This window comes from Labrus bergylta, chromosome 19 (assembly GCF_963930695.1).
Source record: "Labrus bergylta chromosome 19, fLabBer1.1, whole genome shotgun sequence".
NCBI lineage: Eukaryota > Metazoa > Chordata > Actinopteri > Labriformes > Labridae > Labrus > Labrus bergylta.
Genome location: NC_089213.1, coordinates 21,882,183 through 21,895,906, shown reverse-complemented (window position 1 = coordinate 21,895,906; position 13,724 = coordinate 21,882,183). Strand labels below are relative to the sequence as shown.

General features: G+C 39.9%; 1 protein-coding gene across 1 annotated transcript; it reads right to left on the bottom strand.

The window, feature by feature from the left end:
* Positions 1-407: 407 nt before the first annotated feature.
* On the bottom strand, positions 408-7,011 carry gmpr (guanosine monophosphate reductase). Its single transcript, XM_020657522.3, has 9 exons — positions 6,595-7,011; positions 3,470-3,589; positions 2,981-3,064; positions 2,709-2,882; positions 2,538-2,619; positions 1,893-1,999; positions 1,498-1,540; positions 1,259-1,418; positions 408-1,026 (listed from the first exon to the last, which is right to left on the bottom strand). Exons 1-9 carry the CDS (start codon positions 6,679-6,681, stop codon positions 846-848), a joined length of 1,038 nt encoding a protein of 345 aa, XP_020513178.1. The 5' UTR covers positions 6,682-7,011; the 3' UTR covers positions 408-845.
* Positions 7,012-13,724: the final 6,713 nt, after the last annotated feature.

Genomic DNA, 13,724 nt, shown 5'->3' with positions numbered 1-13,724 from the left:
TCTGCCCGAAGAGGAAGTAAAGGCTTGCAAACTGAACTAAAAAATAGTAGGGTATGAGAAGGGTGCATAATGCAGTGTTTGACTATTAGAAGCAAAATCGAGTACAACATAGCAAACTAATTCACAGCAGCAGCAAAATGAGTGTCAAAGGTATGTGATATGTCTTGATTCAGAAGAAGACAATAAAACAATTTAAAAAAAACTTAAGAAACTGTTAACCAAAATGTCAGGTATAATTGCATCAAGAAGTTAAGTTTAAAAGTTTTAGATGCAAGGCAGTTTATATCAAGTGTATCTGAAGTTTGTCAAGTGTTTGTTGGTGGCTTAGTCTAATGATCCTGATACACACAGAATAAATGCACACAGACACTAGGGATAAGTTCTACAGAAAGATCCACACAACTGAGGTAAGTAGCAGGGGGTCCCCGCATGCACTTTATTGCAACATGATTGCTCCAGGAACAGTTACAGGTGGTCTCTGGTTTTGCATATTGATTTGCATATTCATTCAAACATACATTTCAGCAGTTTTTCTCCAACTGATCATCCTCTTCTGAGTGTGTTTACATGCAATGTGTCAGCAGCATTCTTGTTGTTTTTCTGTGTGCGCGTCTGTCAGATTGTAAACGCACTAGGATCGAGTTGATTTAAACGCTATAATTTCTGTCGGAAAAATGTTTGAAGTCAAACTTTTTAAGTCACAACCTACAGGAGATAAACTGCTTTCTGACAGCAGATATCCTGAGAGAAACAGGTTGGGTGCTCACATAGAGGTGTCGCTGTGGGTGTGTTCATCCCTGTCAATTCCTGTCCTACTGTTGCACATTTAAACTCTGCATTTAATGCTAAGTGAACATTTGGCTGGACTGTTGCGTGACTCGGATGAAGGTGGTTCTCCTGCTCAGCTCTTTGAGCTTGGCAGCACCCACGTAAGTGCAGGTGGAGCGGAGGCCGCCCAACACATCAAGGACAGTGTGCTCCACATCTCCTCTGTAAGGAACCTCTACCGTCCTGCCCTCTGATGCCCTGACAGCGAAAAGAAAAGAATAAAACAGGATTGTTGATGCGTTTCAGTTATTCTTCAGCAACCGAGCCTTAGATTAGTGTCTGGACAGTGGACTGTCTGAGTCGTTTCGTAGGGGGATAACAACAACAAAAACAATCACAGACGTCTTAGTTTTGAAACTGAATACAAATAAACTGAGTATGAACCTTTAGAAGAATATCCTTTATGTATAAACTGAAATCAGTCTCTCACCTATACTCAGCAACTCCGCCCACATACTTCTTCATGGCTGTGTCAGAGCTCATGCCATAGAAGAGTTTATATTTCTTGCCGTTCTTCTCGATGACCTCTCCGGTGCACTGATCATGCCCTGCAAGCATTCCTCCCATCATCACAAAGTCAGCCCCCGCACCTGAATAGGCAAACACAGATAAGTTGTGTGGAGATTGATTTTTTTTTTTTGTATCAAAAGTTGTGGGTTGAGTACAAACCAAAGGCCTTTGCTACATCTCCTGGGCAACTGCAGCCACCATCCTGAACAGGGAAAAATGCAAGTCAATTCAAAGGTTTCACACTGAATCACGGTGCAAAAGGTCGGCGTTATTGCTGCATCGTCAAAAGAACGAGGATGCCCTCTACTGGCTAAAACCCAGTATTTCTATAAAGATTAAACACATAGATGTCTATGAATTACAAATGAATAATAATTTTGAGACAAGCCAACATTTTGATTTACATTTCAGAATAAATAAGGGCACAATTCAACATACTAACATAAAAAAGGCTAAATGGCTCTTCAAAGTCCAAAAAAAAACACAGAGCACTTTCATACTTTTATCATTGCTTTCAAGGCGAATGCATGTGAATGTGACACTGTACGACTTACAGAGATAATGTGTCCTTTGAGTCCATGGGCTGAGTCTGCACATTCAATCACGGCGCTCAGTTGTGGGTAGCCCACTCCTGTCTTGATCCTTGTCGTGCATACCGACCCTGCAGCAAACAGATTACACATTAGTATCTAACATCCTCTATAGTGATTCATTTCTGTTATCTTACAATTCTGCAAATTCAGGTAGAAATTCTACAGGCCGGAGATAAAGAAAAGCACCAGGCTGTCTGAAGGATTGTCCACCTTGTATAAAACAGGCTGTTTAATATATATATCTTAATAACAGGCCTTGAGAGACACAGCCAGCCATTACAATGATTGATACTCAAACTTGTTTCTTCTTCTTAAACTTGTATTTAAATACAATGATTTATGCTTTTGGAGTTGGGCCATGTGGCTCTAGTTCTGTATGAGAGGATGCATACACTTTGTACTGTAAGAAGTCTTTAATCCATTTTTGAATATTATTTAAGTCTTTCTATTTAAGGTACTTGAACATCAACTATTTGCCTTTCTGCCTTTCATGAGTGTGTTTGTACGCCAGTTTTCTTTCTCAGTTGCATCTGGGTTTGTATGTTTGTTCTTTTGACCAAAGAGCGAGCACACTCCTCAGACTTAGACAGTGGTACACCCACCCACCTGGCCCGATGCCCACTTTAATGATGTCAGCACCGGAGAGGATGAGCTCCTCCACCATCTCCCCTGTTACCACGTTACCAGCCTGCAACGAAAACAGCGTTAGCCCAAATACAACATTTTCCTGAAGTAAGTCAAATACTTCTCAATCGTGACCCGGCCATGGCCTCTTACCATGATGGTGTGTTTGGGGAACTTCTCTCTGACCGTCTTTACAAACTCCACAAAGTATTCTGAGTAGCCATTGGCAACATCAAGACAGATGTACTTGAGGGCAGGTACGGCTTCCACGATAGCACACAGCCTCTCCAGATCTGCCTTGCTGCTGCCTGAACTGGCTGCTAAATGCTATGGAGAAAAGACAGAAAACTGTTCAGACTAATTCTTTTTTGTGATGCAAGTAAAGGAACAGCTGCTTTCTAGAAGGCAAAACTGTGTGATATTACCTCTAAGCAGTCTGGATGATTAGCAGCGAAGTTTTTCCAGTCTTCCACAGAGTAATGCTTATGAATGGTTGTGAAGAGGGTGTGCTAAAAACAAAAAAAGAAAGAAATACAACAATGGGAAATATAGAAATATATATTTATTTTTTTTGTGATATTTCTTCGAACAACTTGTAATTTCTAGTCACTGACATGCAAGAAAACAACATAATGCCCTGAGTAATTGGGTGATACAGAGGGAAACAAGCAACATCCAACAAGCTACATGTAGCAGCTGCCCACCAGCTTCCAGGACAAGGCCACTCATTCATGTTTTTCAAAAAACAAACCTCCCGCAGCATCCTGGCTGTTGTTTTGTGATTCTGTGTCAAGCAGTTTTTCAAATTAATCCCACTGGAAGTGCACATAGAGGTCTTGGCAGGCTCACATAGAGACATACACAAACATAGCAGCTGTTGTTTATTTTCAATCATCTTAGTTCTGTTAACTCACTTTGCTGAGGACCTGTGCCATCTCAAACGTCCCAGTGGTGTCCATATTTGCAGCAATGATGGGGATGCCAGTGTAGGTCTGTTTGGAGTTGCGGAATGTGAAGGTCCTCTGAAGGTCCACCTAAGGAGAGAGGCATGTGAGTCATTCTGAAATGTGTGTCATGGACATTCAATTTAGCCTAATAAGGAAACATTTTAAGTGACTGATTATTTTTTACCTGGAATTGACTGAGGGATAGCTCAGATTTTTGCAAAAACTGGAGCAGCTCATGTTGCTTAATGTTCTGAGTGTGTGAGGCCATAGTGGGGATCCACTGAATCATTTAGATCTAGTGGATAGCCAGCTGGTAATGTGATAAGCTACATGATCCAATGTAGCACACACACTTCTGGTTTACAGTAAAGCATGAATCTCAACTGATGAAGCAAGTCAGAGCTATAAAGAAGTCTTATTATTACGTGGCAATTAGAAAGCTAGCTGCTTAGCATGAGAGGAGTTTGAAAATGTTTTTGGTATGTTTAAGTTACTCACATGTAAAAAGTTTCCTTTTACAAATACTATGAAAAGTTCAAAAACAAAAGAAACACACTTGCTCAATTAAAAATATTCAGACGTTTTGCTACTACAGCCTCGCTTGGCTAATGTTAGCTAATATTAGCAAACTTTAAATTAGACTTTTTGACTAAGTCTTCTTGTGTAACTGTTACACTGCATTTTAAAACGATATGTCTTTTGTTTCATGTATAATATGGCATGAATAGCCTACAAGTAGATTTATTTTTTTAACTATCTATATTCCAAACTGAAAACGCATGGTTGCTACAGGGAAGCTTAGCTAGCTGAAATGTTGTGTGGGAGGTTTAAAATACAAAACTAATATGACATTTTAAAAAACTTTTACTCAAAGGCTTTCATTTGCCACGTCCTGTGGTTCATTTAGCACATTTCTGAATTGGGTTTTATTTAAAAGTCAAGACATGTATTATGCATAGCAACCTCAGCTGCAGAAATAAGCTAACAGCAAGAAGTGTGTCTAACCCTTCACGGCAGAAAGATTTCAGGGCCACAGCCAAAACGAGGCCATAAGTCTTAATCGTGGTATTAAGAGGAAAGTGGTGTAAAAAGTATGGGTGAGAAGGGAGAGGCGCCCAGTCATGGGTATAATTCTTCTTGCAGCAGCAAATCAATAAAGGCATCATATTTTACTTTAGCACACTGACTCAGCAGGCTATGTCTTATCCCCAGTAAAAATCCCCAGTCTGACTCATTCATCCAGTGTTCTTGTTATGAAGCTCTGGATAATTCTCCATTTGAATAAAAAGATCAAATAAAAACTAATGTCATTATTTTGTTAAAGCTCCTTTGAGTAAAATTCAGCAGGTTATGAAACAGACAGACATTAATACTAATGCCTTTTTATGACATAAAAAAGTAAGAGAGATTTTTATTGTTGTTGTAACTATTAAAGCCTGCTCAGGGTAGGTGTCAGACAAGCACAGTGAATAAACATCATTTTCCCTACATTTTATATATTCACAATGAGTAATAGCCTTGACTGTCAAAAGAAAGCAGGATTAGATTTATTTTTTGTCAGAAAACACTAACTACCCACGAACAGAGCATTATCAGCAAAGACATAAGCCTCGTGCTTTGTCTACAAGTGCTTCAAAAACATTACAAACAGAATGTTCCTTACAGGAGCTTTAATTTGTGTGAGCACTGATTATATCAGGTATAGGCCTATGTATTATAGATAAAAGTAGGAATCTTTGCATTTCTTGGAGAAAAACATAGATTTGATTGATATTGATCAAAAAACATAATTTATATATCATAATAATTGTGTCTTGTTCCAAGAGGTTTGGAGGTTTGATTATCAAAACATCAGGCTAATCTTATATTGATATGTATTTTTTCCTCAATTAATAATTGGCTATGTGTCTTTTTTGTTACCACCAATGCTTGAGTCAGTATTGATATCAGACATACAACCTGCAAAAAAACAATTTCAAGAGTGAGGGGACACATTTCTGCTCAGTTTGGTGCATCAGTGTTTGATTACTCATACGTAGCATGTGGTCCTTTATTATTGATGTAGATTATCCTCAACGATGTTCAGCACCGCCCCCTCTGTAAACAACTTTGTAAATGTGTGGTGTGCTTAGCTTTAGGTGGATTTCTGCTCCCTATGCAGTCCTCTTTGTCAATGTGTATATATCAAATGTTCTCATGATGGCTCTGTGGCATGTGCTATCGTTGACTATACCACACAGGACTATTTTTAAACAGGTTTTCTGAGAAGTCTCTTGTGTCTCATATTGCATGGCACCTCTTGGAAGCCAACTCCTACCCACTTCCTCCTACCAAAACATATCTAAGTATCATGATATTCAGTACCAAGACCTGATCTTATGAAATATAATAATGATGAGTGAGCTGCAAGGATTAAACAAAGAGAAGAAGGAGCACTGTGTTGTTCTTAAGAGCAATAACAATGTGTCCTTTAAATAAACTGTTGCCTCTTTTGGCTCCTTAAATGACAATGAGTAATGATTAAATTACTTCCATTTTCATTAAAACCGTTTTTCCTTTTACTCTCCCTTTTTGAAGTATTCTCTGATTGTCTACAGTGGCTGTTTGTAGCCGCTGTCTAGTGCTGGCTTGCCTCGTTTGCTGTCACCTTTAAAGAAGGTCACTCCACTGTAACATGCTCATTCAATGTCGATTTTTGCACCAAAGGAATACACCTAGCAGCTTGAATATAACAAGACAACAAAGTGAAGCAAGAATATGAGTTACATTATGTGTGAGTACTTTTCATCCTTTTAAAATGACAGCATTGATTGATGTCATGACTGCTCACCACTACTGCTTTATTAAATATGTTTTTACATTAGGATGTTATGTTTGACTTGTGCAAGGTTTGTAGGCCCAAAACGCCCCCTACCATCCAGCCTATGTATAAATAGTTTACATATCGAGACTACTGCGTCATTCATTTGAAAAGCACAAGCGCACTTCATGAATGAAACAGTGAACTGACTACTCTCATCCAGAAGAAGTATCCTGGACTGAACTGCAGCTTTTCTATTTGTTCACATTATTATCTATTTAACAGTACCAACCTCTGAGCGACTCTTCAGGCTGCTCCTCTTGGGTCTGAAGAGGACATCCTTAAAGTCCAGCTTCAGGTCCACGTCCACGCGAGGCATCCTTGCTGTCCAGAAGACTGATGACCAGGATAAGGAGGATGAGTATGCGGAGGAGAATCCCCTGAGGAAGGCCGCTGCTGCAGTGGTGGTCGTTGGTACCAAGCCCCAACCACCAAACCCGAGCCTCCAGGCGGCCAGCGTATTTATAGCAAAATGGGGCCCATCCCAGCCCCGGCCCCCATGGCTTTATTTGGGCCTGGACTCCCTCTCTCTCTCTCTTCCCCTCTCTTTCTGTGTCTCTATCCTCCTTCCTCTCTTTCTCCCTCCACTCCTCCAGGGTTCTCTCTCTCTCCCCCTGCTCCTCTAGAGTGGCAGGAGCAGCAGTGACCAAGCTGGCTGCCGCACATGACGCATACACACACATTTTCACACACAGACATGGTTGCACTGCGGAGGGTTGTGTGCTGCAGTGCTTAAGAGCACACCTGCTGTCCAGTTGGGGCATTGCTCCCTACTTGTAGACAGCATGGAGAGGGAAACAGACAACGAGTGTGTCTACATGCTCTTTTTTACATGTTACTGTAGCAATGTTTACAAATAATGATGACAGGGTTCATGTTTCCTACCATTGGGGTGTCGTGCCATGATTTGTCACCATCTCAGCAATTTCTGTACACACAAAGAAAGCTCAGAAACATGGATTGTGTGTTTTAATGCAACAGTACCCAGTTTCATTGGAGAACTCCAGTAGACATATCTTAGTTTCTAAAAAACAGGATCAGTGCAGATCAAGTTTTCTGAAACCGGGGCATGATGTCTACATGTGCAGCACATCAAAAACCCAGTCATAATAGAATAGAATAGAATAGAATGGAATAGAATAGAATGACTTTATTGATCCCAAACTGGGAAATTGTGGCGTTACAGCAGCAGGTTATCCAACACACAATATGAGTAAAAAACACAATGTTAGCAAATCTAAACACAATATAATATTAAATACAAAGTGAATAAGTACTAAAATATATCAAAAATAAGAATGTGAATATATACAACCAGGATTTAACTAAGCATTACTAGTCTTAAATAGGAAGATTAAATATGAAAGATTAAAGGTAAATGTGCAAAAACAGAGTCATAGATGATTATAAATTAAATATGAAAGGTTAAATGTAAATGTGCAAAAACAGAGTAGTAAATGGTTTTAAATTAAATATGAAAGATTAAATGTAAATGTGCAAAAACAGAGTAGTAAATGGTTTTAAATTAAATATGAAAGATTAAATGTAAATGTGCAAAAACAGAGTAGTAAATGGTTTTAAATTAAATATGAAAGGTTAAATGTAAATGTGCAAAAACAGAGTAGTAAATGGACAGTATTGACATAAGTTAAAGTGCATGAGTGTAGACATATTATAAGCAGAAACTATAAATGTAACGGCGAGTAGACAGCCAAATGAAGTGAACATGAGTGGAGGGATAATTTATAAATTTAACATGTGCAGAAAAGATTACAGTATAGAGAGACAGATATTATCATGATGACAGTTCTCTGCTCGCATGAGGTGAGCTGTTGAGTTATGGCCTTCGGTAAGAAAGATTTCTTGTATCTGTCCTTGTGACAGCGGAGTTGTATCAGTCTGTTGGAGAAGCTGCTCCGCTGTTTGTCCAGTAGGGTGTGCAGAGGGTGATCAGGATTATCCATAATGGATAACAGTTTGTTCAGAGTCCTCCTCTCTGTCACCACTACAAAAGAGTCCAGCTTGCAGCCTATCACAGAGCAGGCCTTCTTGATGAGTTTGTCCAGTCTCTTAGTGTCACCAGCTCCAATGCTGCTCCCCCAGCAGACCACAGCAGAGAACAGTGCACTGGCCACAACAGACTGATAGAGGATCTCCAACATCTTGCTGCACACGTTGAAGGATCTCAGCTTCCTCAGAAAGTACAGACGGCTCATCCCCTTCTTGTACACAGCCTGAGTGTTGGCCTTCCAGTTCAGTTTGTTGTGTATGTTGACACCCAGGTACTTGTACTCCTCCACCACAGACACATCCTCTCCCAGGATGCACAGCGGTGGTGGCTCTGTCCTCTTCCTTCTGAAGTCGATCACCATCTCCCTGGTCTTATCCAAGTTCAGAATCAGGTGATTTCTTCCTGTCCACTCCACAAAGTTATCCACCAGCTCTCTGTACTCCCCCTCTTTCCCATCACTTATACACCCCACCACCGCAGAGTCATCAGAAAACTTCTGCAAGTGGCATGACCTGGAGTTGTACTGAAAGTCAGAGGTGTACAAGGTGAAAAGGAAAGGAGACAGCACAGTCCCCTGTGGAGCTCCTGTACTACTCTCCACCATTCCAGACTGAACACTGCCAAGTCGGACAAACTGTGGTCTGTCTGTCAGGTAGTCAGTAATCCAGGAGGTGAGGGACGAGTCCACACCCATCAACTGCAGCTTCTCTTCCAGCAGTTGTGGCTGGATGGTGTTGAATGCACTGGAGAAATCCAAAAAAGTGATTCTCACAGTGCAGCCGTTTCCCTCCAGATGTGAGTGAGCACGCTGCAGCAGGTAGATGATGGCATCGTCCACTCCCAGGTGTGGCTGGTAGGCAAATTGTAACTAGGATTCTTATTCCCATGTAAAGACAGTCTATGACAGCAAACAGTGGAGGTAGAGAAAGAAATGTAAAGACACAGTAAGAAAGCAGCAAAACAGGTTGTGCATGGAAATAATACACTTAAATGACATTTGTTACCAGTGTGCATTAGAAAACTTTTTTTTTCTTTTCTTTCCACAAACACGTTTATGTTGAGAAAACCTTCATGACTGAAAACCAATTCATTTGAACAAAAAGCTGTATGTGTTTTGGATGTCTGGGGTCACTGGAGTTTTGTGAAGACAAAGTTGGCTCACAAGTCAAAAAAGGTTTGGAACCACTGGTCTAGTGACTCTATGTACCTGAGCAAATTAGACGCCTTATGATTGACGCAGACTAAAAACTAATCATGTGGTCTGTTATTGAATACAATCCATTGGGTCACAATGTTTTATACTGCAAAGTCTGACTCCTGAAAGCTTTTTTTTTTTTTTTAGCTATTTCTGCTGGAGGGGACATGTTTTTTTCCCCACATCATTTACCTCACTTGAAGGGTTAGTAAGTACAAATGTCAATACAGGTCCAGTTTGCAATGTAGAAATTGTGATGTGGAAATCTCGTGCAGGAGTTTAATGTTGGGAATTAACAGTTTGTTTAATGATGTGGAAAATAAATCTCCTTACGGAAGAGTAAGATTAGGGACACTGAAAAAAAGTTTTTCATTCTGAATTTAAACTCTGAATTCTGAGATTATTTTTTTTCAGTGGCCCTAATTCCTCCTCTGTATCTCACAAGATAGATCTGACAGGCACATTGAAGACAGTACTGTACATAAGAGCAATAGCCGTACAATCATACCCCATCAGAATCCATTAGTTTAAAGAGATCTTAAACAATTTTAAGCTTTTAAAAAAAAATGTATAAGCTAATTATTTGTTTTTCTCTTTTTAAAAAAAATAAGAACTGATTAAAGTAGTGTTGTTTGTCATAATTTCCTATCTAACCTGCTTTCTTGGATCTGCTGACATTTTTCAAGGAAACCCCCGTTTAGTTTCTCAGGACTGTTCGTACAAAAGAGACCACCAGATGGCAGCACAACTCAATAAACAGCTGCTAAATAAAGAAGCAGAGCGCCAGGAGTCAAGACTCTAGTTAAGTGTTTCCTGGCAACAAGAGGTGCCTTTATGATATTCCTTGTATTTGTGTCAGTTTGTAGCTGTCTCTTCACCACCAACGAATCATGTATAACAGAGGGTTCTTTGTATTCTGTGCATGCAGGAATCAATTATTCTTGAAGACATGGACATAGTGAAAATTAGCACTCTCTAAAAACCTACTCTGCACTATCTTCTGCCCTGCAAGCGTGACACAAAGAACTGAAGAGAATATGGTTTATCATGACAACCTTTTAACTGCATTTACTTTTGAATAATAGTCTCATGTAAAATGAAAGTAATGTGATTTAAATTAGTTTAAATAATGGATGGAAGTGTTTGATTGATAAAACATTGTCTGCCAGTATTACTCTTATAGGTACATATCACTTTCTTCCAAACAGACCTTTGCATAAATAGAACCTTGGAAAAGCTCGAGCAGTATGTTTGCTTTTGGGTAATAACCCTTTTATGATGATTTGCACTAAATGGGTTGACATCTACGCTCATGCCTCATTATTACATAATGTACTAGATCAGACTAATCCTCGTGTTGTAAAGCGGCTGCGGTTGCTATAAACCCACTGCTCTTTGACCCTGTCTGCACGTCACACTGAACTGTATTGATAAGAGAGGTGCAGTGTAAGGTCAGTTTTTTAAGGCAGTTTAACTGATAAGAAAAGAACAGTTTGGCTCTAACTTTGTGTACTCACTGGTTCATGTTCCAGCTTGTCGTCGTGGTTCCAGCTGGAGCCTGAGATATACATCTGAGTTACGTCTGAGCCGAGGTTTAGGGAGTAGGTCAAAGTGCAACAGATAGCTATCTCCTTTTTGGACATGCAATATTAATGTGGCATCAGTCCATCCTTGGACATCCACGAGTCCATACTGCGGGCAGCAGTATCTCAGTCTGTAGGGACTTGGGTTGGGAACCGGAAGGTCGCCGGTTCAAGTCCCATTGTGGACCAAATATGGAAGTTGGTCTGGTAGCTGGAGAGGTGCCAGATCACCTCCTGAGCACTGCCAATGTGCCCCTGAGCAAGGCACCAAACCCCCTCCCCACCATCAGCTCAGGAGCCTGTCACTCTGGCTTCTCTCCATTAGTGCATGTCCATAGGATCCTGTTTGTGCATATGTGTGTATATTTCAGCCTATGTGTGTGTTCATGACTAACAGAGTGTAAAAACTGAAATTGGAATAAGCCAATTAGCACCTCTCCCAAAAGATGAATCTGAATGTGTCCTTTCCTGGTCTTCTGAGTTTTTCTGTATTATCACAATTACGTTCACATCCATGATATAACAACTCTTAGAAACATTATGGTAGGAACATTCATTTTGTCTTTAGGATAAAGCACTAACTTTGGTAAACCTTAAATCTTTGCTTTAGCAGCATCATTACTTTAATCAATCAATCAATCAATTAGGAGATCCTGATCTCCTAATTGATTTTGAAATTCATCATGAAACAACTGTGCCTTTTCAATTTACACTTTTAAAAATGGCTTGAAATGACAGAGACAGCACATCCTCTTGTGTATGATGAAGTGGACGTGCTAATGACAACTCTGACATTCTCTGCGTGGAGAACATTGTGTAGCCTGGTGGTGGTATGTCGTTTACACTGGTTCAAAATGTCTAAGAGCACATAGAGGCATGCATACAACACACACACACACACACAGACACACACACACACACACACACACACACACACACACACACACACACACACACACACACACACACACACAGGCCAGACTCTCTCACTCTGTATTCAGCTGCCAGCCGATGATGCCATCCAGAGTTAGGCAGTGTTTGCTTGGAGGAAACATACATCTCAGACACTCGGAGGAGGAGATGCATTTTCCTCAGCAGCCGAGCAGATGTGGAAACCACCTGGCAGTGTGCAGGTGACATGTGTAAGAATCTTTGATGTCCTTTTCCTGGCATGAGTTAAAATGATAAGAACTTAAAAATTCTGTTTTTTTCCCCCATCTCGACTGGCTCAGGTAACCAGAATGCAGAAGAATCAGGAGGCCATCGGGGAATTTGCACTTCTTCGTTTTATGAGCGTTGAAGCATTGAACTAGAATTTAAATCCACTTAATGGAAAGCCTTTTGCTTTTTCTCAGCGGGCCCCAGCCTCTGCTTTTACTATATACTTACACAAGCATAGGTGTAACAATTAACAATAACAAGCCCAAACTCTGAAGAAGTAGGTCAAATGCCATTCTGAGTTTACGAGAAAGCATTTTAAGTGTCACAGAAACAGTATGATATACAGAGGAGCGGAACAAACTTGTTTACTTGCAGAGCTGTTTTTTCCTGCATGCATTTGCCTCCTTTGTAACTCATAACTATAACAGTATCTTGACTCTTATATTTAATATTATTAGATACGATTATTGCACTCTACATGCTTCTACTAATGCTAAGCTATGTTTCTCGAGTCATTAAACAATCATGCAGTCAGTGATGGTCAAGGACCTGCACACTGCTCCGTCGAAATTGGTGAAAATGAAAGTAAAATTTAATCTAGGAACATTGAGTCCCCTATTAAACGTTCATTTATATAAGTTTTTTATATATTTATATAGTTTTGGTATGTGGAGTAAACAAGTAGCCAAATATTTATTATAACTCATAGACATAGCAGATGTCATTAAGAGAATAGTGCAGGAAGTGTCAAATAATTAATAATTTAACAGTGATTATAGCAGCAGTTCAGGCCAGGGGAAAACCTCTGTTTGCACGTATCCGTGTAAAGAAAACAGGCCAATAAAAACACACCAGAATTCAAGAGTGCAAAATTTAAGAAAGGCAAAGTTGATAACAGGGGGATAAACTGTGAGAAAAAATGTCTGCTTCATCTCTACATTCTTCTCCCAACAACAAATCAAATCTGCCCTGAATCGCCGTCCCTCTCACAACTATGTTTGGAAATGTGCTGCTTTCCATCATTTATGTCCCCAACATATAACAAAATTACAAGTCGTTCAGTTTTATCCAACAGAAGATACAGTAGCTCCCTGTGTAGCTCGTGTTACTGTGGATAAAATGGGTCACAAACCACGCCTCTCTTGGGCTTTATTGACTTTTGCTCTAAGCTACATGCACACTAGAAAGAGGACATTTGCAAAACAAAGCCATTAACCTGATTCAAATGAAAAGATGGTTTGTGCACTTTTGGCAAAAAATGTAAAAGATATGTTTGAGTTAACTCTGTGCTGACTGATTTAAAAAAAAGAGGCATTTACATTTTGTTATAGAAAACAGTGGGAATCTACTTTACAGTCAGTTGTTACAATGAATCATTAAAAGGGCTGTAAATACCCCTGATGATAAGAGCA